The 17,507-nt window shown below is 45.6% G+C and overlaps 1 protein-coding gene across 1 annotated transcript in view; it reads left to right on the top strand.

Moving 5' to 3' along the window:
- Window positions 1-17,507, top strand: part of FER1L6 (fer-1 like family member 6) — a 156,230-nt gene that overhangs the window by 77,733 nt on the left and 60,990 nt on the right. The window contains exons 18-21 of the mRNA XM_025922674.2: window positions 702-854; window positions 7,969-8,146; window positions 11,719-11,843; window positions 17,031-17,165. Of these exons, the coding sequence (XP_025778459.2) occupies window positions 702-854; window positions 7,969-8,146; window positions 11,719-11,843; window positions 17,031-17,165 (591 nt within the window). The remainder of the gene's footprint in view (window positions 1-701; window positions 855-7,968; window positions 8,147-11,718; window positions 11,844-17,030; window positions 17,166-17,507) is intronic.

The following is a 17,507-nucleotide window of genomic DNA, read 5'->3' as shown; positions in this document are numbered from 1 at the left end:
TTGTAGAATTGTTTTTCCTTCCTTAAGAGCAAATAGAGGGGTGCCTAGGTAGCTCAGTCAGTGAAGCATCCGACTTTGGCTCAGATTATGATCTCACGGTCCATGAGTTTGAGCCCCGCGTCAGGCTCTGTACTGACAGCTCAGAGCCTGGAGCCTGCTTCAGATTCTGTCTCCCTCTCTCTCTGTCCTTTCCCCACTCTCACTGTCTCTCTCTCTCTCTCAAAAGTAAATAAACATTAAAAAAAAAAGAGCAAATAGAAAGACATACATGGATTTTTGTTTTTGCTTTTTTTTTTTTTTTTTGAATATTCTGGAAAGCTACCTGGCTCTTAGGGGGACCAATGTTTGAGGCTAAATCATTACATGATTACAAAAAAACAACAACAAAGGGGAAGATGTTTGTTCCATAGTTGGAGAAAAGTAGGTCACCAAAGATGCCAAATCATGGGTCCAACTTGCGTATCCTCAAAGCACAATAACCAAGTTGGACATACGGGGTTTGTATGTACTTAGAAGTCATGACATAAGGCTTTCTCAAAGAAGCTACACTTAACTTGCTTGACTGCATAGATGTTTAAGTGCCTTGATGGTTTAAGTCACAGAATGTATTTTTCAGACAGGGACTATTTCCGGGAGGAGAATTCTGGAAGGGTACTTGTTAAGCACCAACCCATCAAATCCATTCCCCTCTGTTGCCACAGCCACAGCACACCATCCCCGATGTCTTCATCTGGATGCTCAGCAACAACAAGAAGGTGGCATATGCCCGCATCGCCTCCAAAGACGTGCTCTATTCCCCTGTCGGTGAGCAGATGGGCAAACACTGTGGGAAGATCAAAACTCATTTCCTCAAAGTAAGTCTGCACTATTTTTGACTCAACGATAGGAAATCTCTGCTTTTCCTGAGTCTCTCAGCATTCTTCATGTGTGTCCATGTCCCTGACTTTTCCCCCAAACTTTCAAAGGTCTGAGGACAGACAGCTGAAACACCTTGTCTCCTCTTGATTCAAATTGTGATTTAGTAGACCGTCTTGAGGCTGAGTATTCCCCAGTTTTCCAATCACCATGTCAACAGACATAAAGTTGTTTTTTTTTTTTTTTTAATGTAGCAGATGTAGCTCAAGGTTGCTTTAATTTTTATTTCTTTGGTCACTAGGAAAACCAACCATTTTTCTATTAGTTTTCTCTCTACCTTTTCTCTTGTGTGATTTGTCCATGGCATCTCTTCACATGAGTTCATCTATGTTTAAAAAAAGAAAATTTTCAAGGAAAATGACAAGAGAAAAGGTTTGTATTTCACAGAACTGGCAGTTCAGGATTCCTGGTGGCTTCCAATTGTGAAATTTCATCTAGGTTCCCTGTACCCTTCATGAAGACCGGGTCACCTGATGCCTCCCCTGAGGCCTCACAAGTGGACAATCATAGGTAGAATCTCTGGATGAATCCTACTGTTTCTTAGTCAAAATTGGAACCTTTCTTGGAGACCCTGGGTATTCTACCTATACTATAAATTTCTATCCCAGAAATAGACTTGAGAAAATATGGAGAAAGAGTGGTCCAGGGGCTTGACACACACCAGTGACTGACAAGAATGTATAATTTGACTGACTAACTCTTCCCAACTTAGAGTAGATTTTCCTGGAAATTGTAGTTCTGATTTCTTGCTACAACATAATTATCTTCCACTGCCTGAGGGGGAGGGTGAGAAGGCTTATTAACCATGCTGTATGAAGAACGGTGAAGAGATAACAGTGTTTAACTGAGAAGAGAAGATTTGATGTCTTGATAGAGATTTTTAGTGTTTGTAGGGCTACCACATGGATGATGAATTGAGTGTGTGTGCGCGCATGTGTGTGTGTGTTTCCAGAGGACATAACCAGGCCACATGATAGCTGTTACAGGGAAATGGTTTCCTATATGGAGATCCATATTTGGTCTTAGTCCCTTTGATATAAATATGGCAATGGGCAGCTAGACTGGGTAGCCTCTAAGTGCCATCCAAATGTTAGAGTCTCCCTTAGATGTGATTATCAAATGTTGCAGACAGAAGAGGCAGCAGGGGATAATGGCTTAATGCTTAGGCTCTGAAATGAGGTGAATCCGGGTTGGAATTTGTACTAGTTTATCAGGGCGGCTGTAACGAAGTACCACTAAGCGGCTTAAACAACAGAAACGTATTATCTCACAATTCTGAGGGTTGAAAATCTTAGATAAAGGTATTGGCGGAGCCATGCTCCCTCTGAAAACACTGTTCTAACTCCTGGCAGTTCTTGGCTCGTAGGAGCATAACTCCAGTCTCTACACTGTGCTCTCCCTGTGGGTGTCTCTCTTCATGCGATGTCCTTTTTGTAAGAATCACACTCCAGTTTAGGTTCGTGTTAACTGTATCTTCCATGACCCTATTTCCAAATAAGGTCTTATTCTAAGCTACTGGGTGTGAGGACTTCAACGTCTGAAGTTTAGGGGAATACAGTTTTTAACCCACTACAGAATTCTGGGGCTAATATTTACGAGCTGCATGACCTTGGGCAAGTTACTTAACATCTCTGTGTCTCCTATTCCTCATCCGTCAAATGGAGGTGATGCTGAGGGTTAAGTGGATAATTGCCCATGAAGAACACAGAGTGTGTATCATCCAGAGTAATCGCTCAATCAGTGTTGGTGTTCAAACAAATGGGCATCCAACATCTAGAGGATGTTTCTGGAATTGTATGCCCCTTCATATCTGGTGAAGTATTTGTGGCTCGTCATGTATGTTACTTTCTGTCATGTGGATAACATGACTTTTAAACCGATCCCTGTGAAACTGTAACCGAAAAAAAATGTTCACTCTAGTTATTTACCGCAAATGTAAGGGCTTCTCTTCAACTTTCTCCATCCAAGGGATTCTGGGGCCACGAGAAACATTTGTCCTAAAAAAAGCAAATTGTTTCAGAAAATGCTAGAAAATCAGTGTAAAGTTATTTCCTCCCAAATATTTTGATGTATGCCGGATTTATTTAAAATTAGAACAAAGAACAACTGTCAAATAAAACCAGAGGATGGACATAACTGAGAGTTCAGAACCTTCACCCTGTGGCCCTGGCTGACGTCTTTGTCTGTTATTTTCTTTCTGCCGTTGGGATTACTTTGGGGGATAGCTTTTTAAATGTCGTTGAATTCTCTTGCACTGACTTGATGAAACATCTTGATAAGATGATTCAGCAAAACTGTTTCCATTCCTGATTTGATTGTCACCGTTGCTATTCATTCCCTTTCTCCACCTCTCTTTATGCCCTTTTCTCTTCACCCAAATGGTAAATCTGAAGAAAGAAAGAGCAGCATCAGGGAGGCAAAGTGTTTACCCTCCTGCCACTCACTCTGGTTTCTTAGCTGAGAATTAAACGTGCAGGAAGACAGAGCATAGAATGCAAACATCCAAAATCTCTAGGCCAGAGTTTCCCCAGAGTTTATGCTGTGGAACAGCCCTCAGCTCCGTGAACTTCCATGTTCAAACCCATTTGGGGGGTTGCAGGTGCACCCTCTCGTGGGGTCTCACGGTGCCCATTAGCTGGTAGAAGTCTTTCAGAAGTTCTGCAGTCAGGAAACATCTTTATCTTTTACAGCCCACGCTTGCCAACCTAATTCATCTAGAATAGTTATTTACAAATGCTGGGAAACTACTTTTACTAGGGGTCCAGTTCAGAGAATGTTAATCTAGAGGAAACTAAAATGCGTTATCTTAAGTCACATGGCCAAATAAATAGTAAATAGTAATAGTAAATCATAGTTCCTGGTTCCATGATCTTTCTCTTTAAAAAAAATTTTTTTTAAATGTTTATTCATTTCTGAGAGAGAGAGAGACAGAGACAGAGCATGAGCAGCAGAGGGGCCGAGAGAGAGAGAGAGGGAAACACAGAATCTGAAGCAGGCTCTGAACTGTCAGCACGGAGCCTGACACGGGGCTCGAACCCACCACAAGATCATGACCTGAGCGAAAGTCAGAGGCTTGACTGAGCCACCCAGGCGCCCTATCTTTCTTTTTTTCTAACTTAAATATATTCATAATGCTATAGTGGACAGGGTGGAGTCACTGGAACAAAATTTGCTAAGCTCAGCTCAATCCACCATCCAAAAGAGCAGAGCTCTCCCACTTCGGTCTCATCCGCACCTTACCCATAGTGGCCATCGGGTGGAAAAGCACATCCGTGTCCAAAAGCAAACTCCCTGTGGGAGGAGCTGGGTGTGCTCAGAGTCCAACAAGAGGGTGACGTTCCACTTTCTTTTTCTCTTTGCCTGGAATCATGGCTCCATGTGAGTCCTGCCAGCTGGACTCCAGAGAGCCCCTCCTTGGTCTTGCCTCCACCTTTATCCTGTCTCTCCTGAGTCCAGTCACTTCTCGGGACTCCCGCTTTCAATCCACCTTTTCCTAGGATGCAGCACAAAGTGATGACTGGGTCCTGCCACACACAAACGTCAACAAAGCAAGCAAACCCTCTCTTTCTGATACTGGTTGACCAACTTCAGCACAATGTGTGTGAATTCCCATCTCTTGCTCCATTTTCTGACTTGCCAAGACTTCCCCTGTTTTTAAAAGCCAGCCGGCATTCACCAGGACCTCTGGAGGAGGTGGGTGGGGCTTGGGAGGGGCTAAGACTGTAGCATTCTGTCTCATGCAGTTTGTATACATTGGTGATCATAGTTTTTCAACGCACGTTTGCTTTCTTTAATTATTTTGTTTTCTCTCCCCGCCTCCCCCCTACCCCCCTACCTTACCATGCTATTCTCAAAAGGAAAGACACTGCAGTGGTTGGTCAGGCTTTAGGAGCACACAAGAGAGAAAAGCAACTGGGGAAGTGAGGGAGCCAGGGGAAGACACCCCAGGCTAAACATGCACATGCAGTTGAACAGGAGATACTCTTTCTGAAAGCACTTAGGAGCATGCTCAGTCATGTTACGGAGGTTCCAGCTGGGATTCCCACGTGAGACATCCTGCAACGTCTTGCAAGCAATTTCAGTTTGTGTATTTTTTAAACGACGGGTGAACTGCAAACTCTAGAAGTCCGTTAGTGGTCCTTACGTAACATTTCCCAAGATGTTAGCTGAGTTATTGGTCTTAATCGCGAATTCACACACCCGTGTTGTTTTCACAGCAGCAGGAATGAATGATGCTTTTGCTGTTGTTTTACTTTAAGAGTAAAGCAAAGGATATCAGACCTGCTTGGGGCCACGCAGATAGGAAGTTAAGTCTTGTTCAAGTATTACCACTGTGGTCATTGACCAGCAGGATCAGCACCATCAGGGAGAAATGCAGAATCACAAGACCTACTGAATCGGAATTTACATTTTAGCCAGATGCCCAGGCAGTTCACGCAGATAGATCAGTGTGTGAGGAGCCCTGGCTAAGAGTATGGGCTCTGGAGCCGGGTAGAGCAGGGTTGAGTCTTGGGTCATTCTTGCCTCGCTCTGTGATGGTAGACACTCATCTTAACCTCTCTGAACGTCCATTTCTACATCTTCAAAGTACACATAATAAAGATATTTACTCTTCATTCACCATGAAGATGAATGATAACCTGTGGCTTGTTAACAGTATGTAAGTACTAAGACACGGTGCGTGCAGGGAGAAACATGAGAGAGACCTAGGACTGTGTAAGTGCTCAACATGTGTGAAGCAGGATTGTTATTAGGAAAATAAATTAATGAGCTGACAAATATTTATTGAGTACTTCATGAATGCCAAGCAGTCTTTTGGGGACGTCACTGCGAACTGACAGATAAAAATCCCTGCCTTTGTGAATCGATATCCTAGTGATATCTACAAATGGCAAAGGGATTACTTTTTATTACAATAGAATAACCGTAGGCTCTCATAAATGATTGTTTTATTGAACAAATGCTCAATGCATTTTAGCTATTATTATTGTTATGGTTATTACAGAAGTGATGAGTTGAGGATTATTTCTTATAATTTTTAAAATTATGAGTTGCAGAGCAGTTATCTTTACCAACAACAAAATGACCTTTTTTTTTTTTTTTTTTTAAGCTGAGTAAATAATGGCATCCCACTCCCTAAAGAATAAAATCTGAACTCATCCACATAACGAGCAGGATTCCTCATCCTCGTCTGTGTCATTCTTTGCCCCAACTCTTTCTTTTCTAAAAACTTTTAGCAAATCCCCTCCTGGCACAGAGTGAGCACTCACTAAACATTAGCCTGTATCACCACTGTTAGTTCCCACCCCTGTGTCTTTGTTCTTGCCTTCCCTCTTCCTGGGATGCTTTCTCTACTGGTCCAGCTCCTGAAGTACCCACTAAAGCCCAGTAAAATGTTTGACTCCTAAAGAAAAATAGAAACACCTGCTCCTACTTTTCTGTTCCCTTTGTTTCTCTCTTACCCTTGACCTTGCATTTGAATAAAGTAATGCAAGTCGGTTTCCTTGTGAGCCAATGAAGGGAGGCCCGGGGTGGGGGTGGGGGGTGTCTTGATCATTCTGATGCCTTCCTGACCCCACTGCTTTAGTGAGGCCTAATGGCCCTTCAGGTAGTTGCTGAATTGAGTTGCTGAAAATCCATTTAAGGGACCTGCAGAGCGAGAGAGAAAGGTAAACAGCCATGCTCAATTTTGGATTCAGATGCTCTCCACGGGTGCCTTGGAAATTGTCAGAGCACGCTGTGGCCTCTCATGTAGGATTTTGTGATTCCTTCTGGAAAAAAAGTGGTGCCGAAGAAAGTGGACAATATCGATAGGAAATCCTAAGAAACGCTAAGTGACACTTGGAAGAGTCAACAAAATCTGGAGAGGTAGCTACTCTAAGAATGAAGATCTAGGCAGCAGTTCTGAACACAGCCAAGTCTGGGGTTGGGAACCCCTTCAGTGGGGAAGGAACCCCCTAATCCTGGTGACTGAGGAATAAAGAAGCCACGCTACACTGAGTTGTATCCTCCACATGTTGAGAACACATTCACCCACACACATTCATCTGTATGTGCACAGACTCAAACCGCCTACACAAATACACACGTGAACACACAGATGCAAACAGACATAAACATAAATCCAGATCTGAGTACAGTCAAAGGGGAGCATGCAGGGTGGAAAAGGAATTTGAAACCACGCTGCATGAGGTGGGGATGAAGGGACTAGAGATGGTTAGCCAGGAAGAAGGATATGGTAGGGCGGGTAGGTCCCTTCAAGCACATGGGGGCCTGGCCTATGTAAGAAGCAGCCCATGAGTCCCTCTGAACGAAGCAAAGACGCAGATGCTGTGGTTGGGATTCCAGGTGCTTGGAAGTTCTGGGAAGGGATATTTCTTTCTTTTTTGGGGGGGGGCGGGGGGAAGGATATTTCAGCTCAGTGTGGGAAGAGGCAAGCTTTGGGGGTAGAGTCCAGCATCTAGAATGGAATTATCTCCTCTGGGTTTTGGTCCTGGTTCTGTCACTTGAAAGCTGAGTGATCTAAGGGAACTTCGTTAACCTCTCTGAGCCCGAGTTTCCTCATATATACAAACAGGGGCAATAATTATACCTTCCTGGTAGATTTAAATGATCCAAGGCTCAGAAGTGTCTGTTTTAGCTTCAGGCCCACTAGACCTGGATCCTCCTCTGGGACTGTGCATGGTGACAACTGGGGTCATCAGTCTCATTTTGATACGAGATTATGGGGCGCCTGGGTGGCTCAGTCGGTTAAGCGTCTGACTTCAACTCAGGTCATGATCTCGCAATTTCTGAGTTCGAGCCCCGCATCCAACTGTCTGCTGTCATTGTAGAGTCTGCTTGGGATCCTCTGTCCCCTTCTCTCTGCCCTCCCCAGCTGTGCCCTCTCTTTTTTCACAATAAATAAACATTGAAAGAAAAAAAAAAAGATTATGTCCTGAGAACTGCTCTCTGAATACCTGCCCTGGGTGTGTCCCCAGATCCACAGGACCTCTTTTCTCAAAGAGTGAGCCTCCTCCTAACAAAGTGGTCTTCCTCATGACCTTTCCCCAGCTTCCTGGAAAACGGCCGGCTGGTTGGTCAGTGCAAGCGAAGGTCGACCTGTACCTGTGGCTGGGCTCCACCAGACATTCCGGTACCATTTTGGACAACTTGCCAGCAGGCTATGAAGCAGAGATGTCCTCCAAAGTGGCTGGCACCCATCAACCCCCGGCCAGCCTGCTCTACCCAGGTATGATGCCCACCTGACAAAGAGGGTCAGTAGGTGTCTCCAGTGGGCTTCTGAGAAAACAATGAGAAGGACGCCATGCATGGGCTGTTTGCACATTATTTTAGGATCAACTCATTTCCCTCTTAAAATATAGTTTCTAAATTTTCTTCCTTACCTTCCAATTGTCCCATCTCAAAAGAATAAAGTGAAATCGTTAAATACATCTGGAGTAAAAGTTATAGTTTTCTGCTAATGGAGGGCATTGCAATTTGAGTTTCTTGGTAGGCAGATCATGTGGACTGAGTTTGCATTTGAAGCAGAAGATGCCTTTTAAAACACATCAGTAAGTTCTTAAGCTGATATGACCTGTGCAATTCCTTTTACATGGCACTAGGGTTTTGACCTGTAAACAGCGGGCATTTGCATTTGCCAGTAATGACCCAATGGGAACTGGTATCACTGGGGTCCCTTGTGTTTCTTCAGCTTGGTTCCTGATGTGGTCACTTTGAGAAATTCAGCGTGCTTTATATAATCCTTTCTTCTATGCAGACAGTTTCTATGAATGTCATTATGTTTACATTTTCATATCATTTTGGATTTTGTTATAAGTATTAATGTCTTACAGTAGCAATTTGCTTTCTCTTTCCAAATTGCTTCAATTTACAGGATCTTTGCTGCTGAATTCAGACAGAATAGATGACAGTTTTGCCTTAACTTCAACTGAAGTTAAGTTTTGAACTGAGCCATTGTTGGAAGCACCGGAGAATTGTCCACAAATCCAGGCTTTCTTTGTTACCCAAGACTCGTTTGATGTCGGTTGACCTTAACTGCCAATGGAATCCAAGTGGTTCTGTAGTTAGAAGGCTCTGGAGATATTTATCCAGAGGTTCAGCTCATGATTTCTGTGCCCGGTGTCAATGTATAAGAATAAGGAAAGCTCAGCCCTATTTGGAAAATGCATGGTCCATACAATGTACCAAGGACTGTTCCATCTACTTTATGAATTATATTGAATTTACTTGTCACATAAACCCTGGGCAGTTTCTTCATTTTACAGAGGGAGAAAGGATGTATCAGAAATGCTTGGAATTGTCCAAGATCACACAGCTAGTAAATGACGAAGTCAACTTCTCCAAACTCTGCTTTATTTCCATTGTTTTCCATCCTGTCTTTAAAGAGGTCTCATCTTGGGGCATCTGGGTGGCTTAGCTGGTTAAGTATCTGACTTCAGCTCAGATCATGATCTCGCAGTTCACGAGTTCAAGCCCCATGTTGGGCTCTGTGCTGACAGCTCAGAGCCTGGAGCCTGCTTTGGATTCTGTGTCTTCCTCTCTGCCCCTCCCCACCTCTCTCTCTCTCTCTCTCTCAAAAATTAATAAACCTTTAAAAAATAAAAAGAGGTTTTATCTTTGGGTGAAATACACTCATATCAAATTACCTTCTTATTTCTATAGATTCTATCTCTGGAGATCGAAGGTACCCAGACATATTGCTGTCCCAGCTGCTAACAATTCAAAGGAGAAGAAAGACTTTTTCAAGAGCTTTCTGATCCTCTGCAGTGTGTTATTTTCATGGAGTGACCTAATAAACTTTCTCTGCTGTGCACTGACATTGATGGCTTTGGCTGCCTTCCAAACCCACTGGAGAATTTTGTTTCTTCACTCACTTGGTGCTTCAGAAAATATCCATCCAGCCAATAATTAGCTTGTACCTACATATGGCAGGCATGGTGGGAAAATTAGTGGGGGATGTAGAGATGAGAGAGGGGTCATCTGGCCCTCGAGTGGGGGCAATCAGACACATCTCTACCAACCACAAGTAGAAAATGAACTACCACACAAAAGACGGATCACCAAATTGTGAGAGCGAAGAGGAAACTGACTTTATCAGTCTAAGGGACAGAGCTGATAAGAGGTTTCAGAAAAACAAAAACCTTGACCAAATAAATGGTTCCCCCTAGCGTTGTGCAGCATACTGCCTACGTGGCTGCAGCTGGGGGCTCTGAGGGACACCCAGGTGGCCCCAGCTGCCACCATCACAGGTCACATTACAATGAACAATAGTAACAACAACACCAGCATCTTTATGCAGTTTTAAAGTTCTTCCCGTGTGTCAGGCACCTAGTCCTTTGATCTCCTACATTAACCCTCTGAAGAACTATTATTACCCCCATTTTATAGGTGGGAAACAAAGGCACAGAGAGGGTTAGTAACTTCGTGTGAGTCCATGTACAGACCTGTGTGACATAAGCCTAGGAGTGGCATGGGAGGGAAGAAGAGGGGGCATCTGCACCCTTAATTTAACAAAGTAATGCTAGTCAAACTGGTATGGAAGAGTTCCTGCATCCCAGTCCCCACATCAATGCAAAACACTGATATCCTGAACACAGTATAGTATTGCCTTTGGGGGAGACAGGGAACAGGAGTGGGTAAGGGGGTAAAAAGGAGCAAGTGAATATAAAAAACAAGAGGGGCTTTACAAAGCCCCATGAACCCAGGAATATGACAGGTCCACTCTTACTTGGGACGCCCCCACTGAACCCTCATCTGCCCTCACCTGCAGCCCCCTCTCTGCTCCCATCCTGTCATCAGATGTGCTCACTCCTGCCTTTAATTAACCTCCGTGCCCTCTGCCTGTATCTCTCACAGGACTCTAGTTCCTGGCCTCCTGTCACTGGGAGGTAGATGCTGGTCTTATATTCTGCCCTCTTCCTGGAGCTCCCCAAGGGCAGAGAGCAAGGGCTGTCTTAGCCACCTCACAATCCTTAGACCAGACTGTACCTGGTACACAGTAGGCGCTCAAGATGACATTGGCTGGCTGAATGGAAGAATGGATGAATGGTTGACTCAAGAGTTTATGGAAGCACAAGCTATTAGTGGAGCAGCCCCTTTCTTACACACGCGTGCACATGCGGGCCAGTGGAAGCAGGAGAATTACTAAAACACAAAACGTGGTCTTTTAGAGGGGCGCCCGGGTGGCTCAGTTGGTTAAGTGTCCAACTTTGGCTCAAGTCATGAACTCACCATCCGTGAGTTCGAGCCCTGCGTTGGGCTCTGTGCCGACAGCTCAGAGCCTGGAACCTGCTTTGGATTCTGTGTCTGTGTGTGTGTCTCTCTCCGCCCCTTCCCTGCTTGCACTCTGTCTCTCTCTCAAAAATAAATAATAAACATAAGAAAAAAATGTGGTCTTTTAGAAAGAGAAGGTGAATTCGGAATCTGACAGAAATGAAATCCAGGCTCTGGCATTTGATAGCTCTGCAAACCTGGAAAACGTGTGTCGCGTATTTTGTGAGCCATTTCCCTTATACATGTACGGGGATGATTATGATGATTATCTATGTAATCACAGGGCTCTTATGAAGATCAAAACCCATGATGTGGTGAGGGGGCCAAGGAGAATGCCTGGCTCCAAAGTTCCCCATACATACCCCTTCCCCCCCTTTCTTCACTGCTTCTGTTTCAGTCTAGAGGCGGGTGGTGCTCCCAGTCTTGGCCTCTGGACACACTCACAGACGCACACGGCGCACAGACACCTGTTCGTACTCGCTGTTGGGGAGCGCCCACTGATGCCTGCCCGTTTCCATTTGTCCACAGCCCGGCATGTCTTTCAGCTGAGAGCGCACATGTATCAAGCCCGGGGCCTCATCGCAGCGGACAGCAGTGGACTCTCGGACCCCTTCGCCAAGGTCACATTCCTTTCCCACTGCCAGACCACAAAGGTAACCAGGGAAGCCCGCCTGCCTTCTCATGGCCCACAGCTGATCCGCAGCAGAGCCCAGCAAAGAAAACAGGAGGGGCATGTTGCAAATACCTGTGTCTCTGGGTATGTTGATTTCAGACGCCAAAGCACACGTGCAAGGAAGGATTGCCGTGCAGAAGGTCTCTTGTTCCAGTGTGACACATTGTCCTGCAGCCGAGATAGCACACACCCGTAGTGAAGGAAGGGGGCTGGGGAAGAGGGATGAGGAGGAGAAGGGCACATCTAGCCCACCTGCCCAAGTGCTGGGCACAAGGCCAAGTTCAGTGGGGGAACAAACACGTGAGAAAACAGCACACAGACATGGCTGCATGAGGCTTATGAACCAACGTTTATTGAGGGTTCTTGGTGGGGAGGAGTGTTTTCCAGTTTTGTAGTCAGGAATCCCTAGACTTTGCACTGTTTTCTTTCTACTCACCAGCTGGGGGATTTGGGACACTTTCAGATTGTGCAATGTGGTGTCTCCCTCTGGAAAACACTACTTCCTAATGGATGGTGTGAGAATTAAAGGAAGTGGGTCTACACTGCTTTGCTCTGGGCTCTCTCCCTTTCCTATACACTGAGTGCTGAAAAGTGAAAGTGTTCCTAATCAGTGGACATCCAATTGGACGCTTTTCCCATTAGATTGTATTCTCCAAGGACTGACTGTTCTTTGAGGATTCTGTGTTCTGAGAGAGGAGAGTTCACAAAGGATTTGCTCATCTCTGGGAGTTAAGACAAACACCAAGGGCCCAAAGAGACCTGAGGTTATGTTCTAGGTCATCTACTCTCTGGCCACATTTACTCACTAAACCTCCATCTGTCATCTTAAAATATGACTGTTGTCAAGAAGCCCAAAGTTAAGTGTATAAAGTGATTGATGAATGGAGGCCGTTATATTGGCTAATGTTACACGGGCTGACATTTCTCTCCAAAGTGAGGCCTGTAACCTGGGAGATTGCATTTGATTTGTGACCTGCAGACTGAGATCATCTTGTCCATTTCTCCATCAGCTGCGGAGTTTTTGCTCTGTGACGGGTCCTTGCTGGGCTTGGGGGCTGCACCATGAAATATGCCATAACGTGGGGCTATAGAAAGACTTCCAAGAGCCACGGGAGAGGGATTAGTTCCGTGGGGGTGGGAATCGAGAGAGACCCCAGAAGGAAGGTGACCCCATCCTCACTTAGTGAAGGAGCATGAGAACACATGAAGCATGAGGGCTCCAGACTACTTTCTCTTCTCTGTGTTTTCAGGGGTAGTACATAGTTCAGTGATGACAGTATAGACTCTGGAGCCACATTGTTTGGGTTCAGGTCTAAGCTCTTTCACTTGCTTGTTGTGTGACCTTAAGCAAAGCTCTCATGATGATGACATTATATCTATTTCCCAGAGGGTAAACCACCCAGGACAATGCCTTGCTTGTAATCTTTATGTGACTCCTTGTTATTGTCACTGAGGCTTCCCACCAGAAGCAAGGAGGATTCTCAAAGGGTGGACCGCTGGGGCCTTCCTCCATCTGCCACAAAACTATGGGGTTCCAGGCCCTGGTGATCTCGGGGCCCTGGACGGGGAGGGGGTTTGAGTGAGCTCATTGGGCTGCTATGTGATTATCTTCCTATTTTGCCTCTCTATACAGTAGCTGTATTTGATTCAGACTTATATCTCAAAGGAACAAATGGCATTTATCAAAAGATCGTGTGAAAGAGAAAACAGCTTCTATTGAGGCCTGGACTTTGCCTCTATACTTTTGAACCAAGTACCTAATTTTTGTCAGTAATAATAGCTGCCATTTATCAAGAGCTCCCTACATGCCAGGCATAATGCCAAGCATCTTATATGCATATTTCGCTACATCTCATGGCAGCCTAAAGGTGGGTGTTATTAGTGTCCCCATTCTGCAGGTGAGAAGGGAAGGCTTAGGGACTATATAGGTGGAAGGTGGTAAAGCCAAGATAGAAACCCACGTTGGTCCAGTTCCAAAGGCACTTTGCTTTCCATTTGGGTAAGTAAGGGCTCTGGATTCCCTCTGCTGTTTCAGTGCCGTGCTGCCTCAGAGCCTGTGTGTGACATGCCCTGCTCTCGCACCCTTCATGATGGAGAAAGCTGACCCTGTGGTCCTAGCTGAGCTCCACTGTTCACCCGGTAGCCCGTGCCTGAACTGACCACACAGAGCTCAGGGGGAGCAGTCTCGGCAGGCCTGGTCCCACAACCAGTCCTCTCTAAAATGACGTAACGATCTGAAATATTTCAGAAGGGACACCCAGTTATTCCAGAGGTCACTGAGGATGTGGGATTTAGAAATCTCATGGTGACCAAAGTATAAAGGGAAAGGGAGACAGCTCCCCAAAGAGAAAGGCTTCGGAGCCAGAAGGGGAGAAGGACTAAGTGGCTTGAGAGGAGCCTCAGAGGACAGGAGAGGACATGGCAGAGGGTGCGGAGTGTGGAGCCTGAGATTTCAAGCGATCAGAGTCCTGAGGACACAGACAGTCTCTTGTTAGACATGAGTACCCAGTGCACCAAGACCGGCATGTGGCAGGTGTTCAGTAACTGCTTACTCATTCATAAATACTGTGGTGGGGTCGAATTGGGTGGGGAACAAGCACTTAGTGAGCACCTACTGTGTGCCAGGCATTTAATACACTTTACCTCAGACAGTGGTCATAACAACTCTACAAGGTAGGCGCTAACCATTTACATGAGGGAAACTATGGTTCACGGGGGTGAAATCGCCTGCCCAGTTGGACAGAGGCAGGTGATGAAACTAGGGTTCCATTCCAAAGGTATCTGATTCTAGAGCCATGCTACATCTGTAGTTTCTCACTCCTTCTTCAAAGTGTTAGCTAATTGCTACCAAAGTCTCCCAAACGTCATCAAATACGGCCACAATGCAGAGCTCCTTAAGGAAGATCTGAAGAGGTGGAGCTTAGTCACGGGCACCTTGGCAGAGAAGTGGGACAATGTACTTTTGTTTGGGTGAGCTCTTGGGGGACCTTTGGAAGGTGGCCACATTGTCCTTGTACTCATGGGAACAACTCTGAGGATAGGCCAATATCCATGCATTTATTCATGCGAAGAGCTCTTGAGCACCTGTTATATGCAGGATGCCATATTGGTGCCCAGTACTGTGCCTAGCACATTGTATGTTGAATGTATTAATAGATACATGTTGAATGAATGAATGCTGGCCTCTGTAATCTTATCAGGTGGTATTTATAGCCCCAAGTGCCAAGGAAGCTGTCAAAATATTTCTACAGGAAAGATGCTGTGAGGATCATAAATTGCTTTGGTATTACATTTTTGTATGTGTACTGTGAAAGAGTTTGCATTTCTATTTTTAAATTTTTTTTTTCAACGTTTATTTATTTTTGGGACAGAGAGAGACAGAGCATGAACGGGGGAGGGGCAGAGAGAGAGGGAGACACAGAATCGGAAACAGGCTCCAGGCTCTGAGCCATCCGCCCAGAGCCTGACGTGGGGCTCGAACTCACGGACCGCGAGATCGTGACCTGGCCGAAGTCGGACGCTTAACCGACTGCGCCACCCAGGCGCCCCAATTTGCATTTCTATTTTTAAAAGCAACATAAAAACCCAGGTTTCTTTGTGATGTCAGATAGCCATACAGGATAACCTTGCATCGCAACTATGTAACTCCTGTTCATAGGTTAGACGAAGCCGTTTTTCTCTTGTCCAAAAAGTTAAGGTTTTCTCTGAGATGTTATGTCAAAAACATCACTGTGTCTGAGGCATAGACGCAAAAAGCGAGCGAGGAAGGAAATTGTGGAATGCATATTTTTATGACTCACATAAAGAAGACGAATAAACAATTCTCTCCTGACCACAGTGCCAATGGTTTAATGTCTTGGCTAGAGATGACTCCTGATGTAAAAGTCTGAGATGACAGATTTATTCTTCGGAGTCCAGGAAGTTAGCTGGGGCTAGATCTCTCTCTCTCTCTGGCCCGCCTGGCATGCGCAGTGAGAAGTAAGGGTGTAGTTCAGAGGGAGTGTGGAAATTCCCCAGGACCCAGCAGCCATTGTGCTGTGTTCACCTGTGAAATGACCCGTTTGTCTGCACATCCTGGGAAAGGGGGAAATGTTCCAAGACTAGCCTCACACATTAACAGCCTAGTTTCTGCCCAGATGCAGAATCTACCCATACTGCAGACAACCCTGGTCTTCGGCTCTGTGAAACTGGCAGGTGTACAAGTATCCACGTAACTGGAGTAGAGGATACAAGACCAATGACACCCCTCTGAGGGTAGCAGTTGAATGGCCTGGCATGGGGGGCTGTGAACCACTTTTGGGTGAGGCACTCACAGTTCCCAACCAATAATGCAGACTGTTGTCCTCTGTCCTTTGGTATCTCCATCCGTATGATGGACACAGCCAATTACCAATGTCACAGTATGTCATCTTAGAAAAAAAGATGTCATGCAAAATGGTGAAGGTTATTTTGAAGACGCTGGTTCGTTCAATGCAAATGTCCACAAAACAGTACAATTCCATGCAAGGAATGTTAGAGTTAACCTCCACTTTGAGTATTTGATGACAAAATTTTATTTGGTCGTAAGTGAAGCATCACTAGATCTCCTTCATCCTCAATTTGCCCTCCCATAAAACAGAGATAATATTAGCATCTACTTGGTGAGGGTGGATGAGGCTAGCAGCCTGGGCTTTGGTACCAGATGAGTCGGGTCGAATTCCAGTTCTGCCACTTCCTGGCTCCAGACAAGTGAGCCTTGGTTTCCTGATGTGTAAAATGTGAGTAGGTAACTGTATCCACCTCCCAGGACAGTTGTGAAGTTTGAACAGGGCTGTGCATGTTAAGTGCAACAGTTGGTACCCAGTACTCAACACAGGGGAGCTGGTGTCGCCAGCACAGCGCTACTGGGAGGATTGAGTTGAAGTTATGTATGCAAATAAGGTGTTAATCATTGCAGGGGCTGTACTCATGAACTTCTGTAAGCTCTCTGGGGCAGGGAATCTGCATCCCCTAGCATCTAGTACCCAGTGGTAGTACGTCGGTTTGTGTCATCACTTGGATGTTAAAGGACTGAGCGAGGATGACGAGGTTCTCTTTGCCCTCCACAAGTAACTGTTGAAGGAATGCACCTCACCCCCTACAACCCTATCGAGTGAGCTTTTGCTTTTCTTTCGGCCCCACCTTCCAGGTCATTTCCCAAACCCTCTCCCCAACCTGGAACCAGATGCTGCTGTTCAATGAGTTGGTGCTGCACGGAGACCAGAAGGAGCTGGCGGAGTCCCCGCCTTTGGTGGTGGTGGAGCTGTATGACAGCGACGCGGTGGTGAGTGTCCCGGGCAGTGCTGACTGGGCACTTTATCTAACCAGCCTGCGACTGCTCAGGACTCTAGAGGTGCCCGGAGGCCATTCTGGGAAAATGATGATTTATAGAACCAGGAATGTTGGTGACGATCATTTGCTGTGCTAAAGGGCTTTTCACTCAGGTTTCCCATTAGTTTGCAAGTAGAATAGGATCCGGGTCACAAAACTTTAGTGGACACATACTTCTTCAGGAATAAGATACTTGTATAGAGTCACCTGCACGTGTACCCAGCCCCCAGGTGTCCTATTGCTACTCAATAGAAACGCTGAGTAAAAATGTCCAGGCATCTTGAAAACCAGAGGT

This window comes from Puma concolor, chromosome F2 (genome assembly GCF_028749965.1).
Source record: "Puma concolor isolate L17-30 chromosome F2, mPumCon1.1.hap2, whole genome shotgun sequence".
NCBI lineage: Eukaryota > Metazoa > Chordata > Mammalia > Carnivora > Felidae > Puma > Puma concolor.
This window is presented reverse-complemented; position numbering and strand designations above follow the sequence as displayed.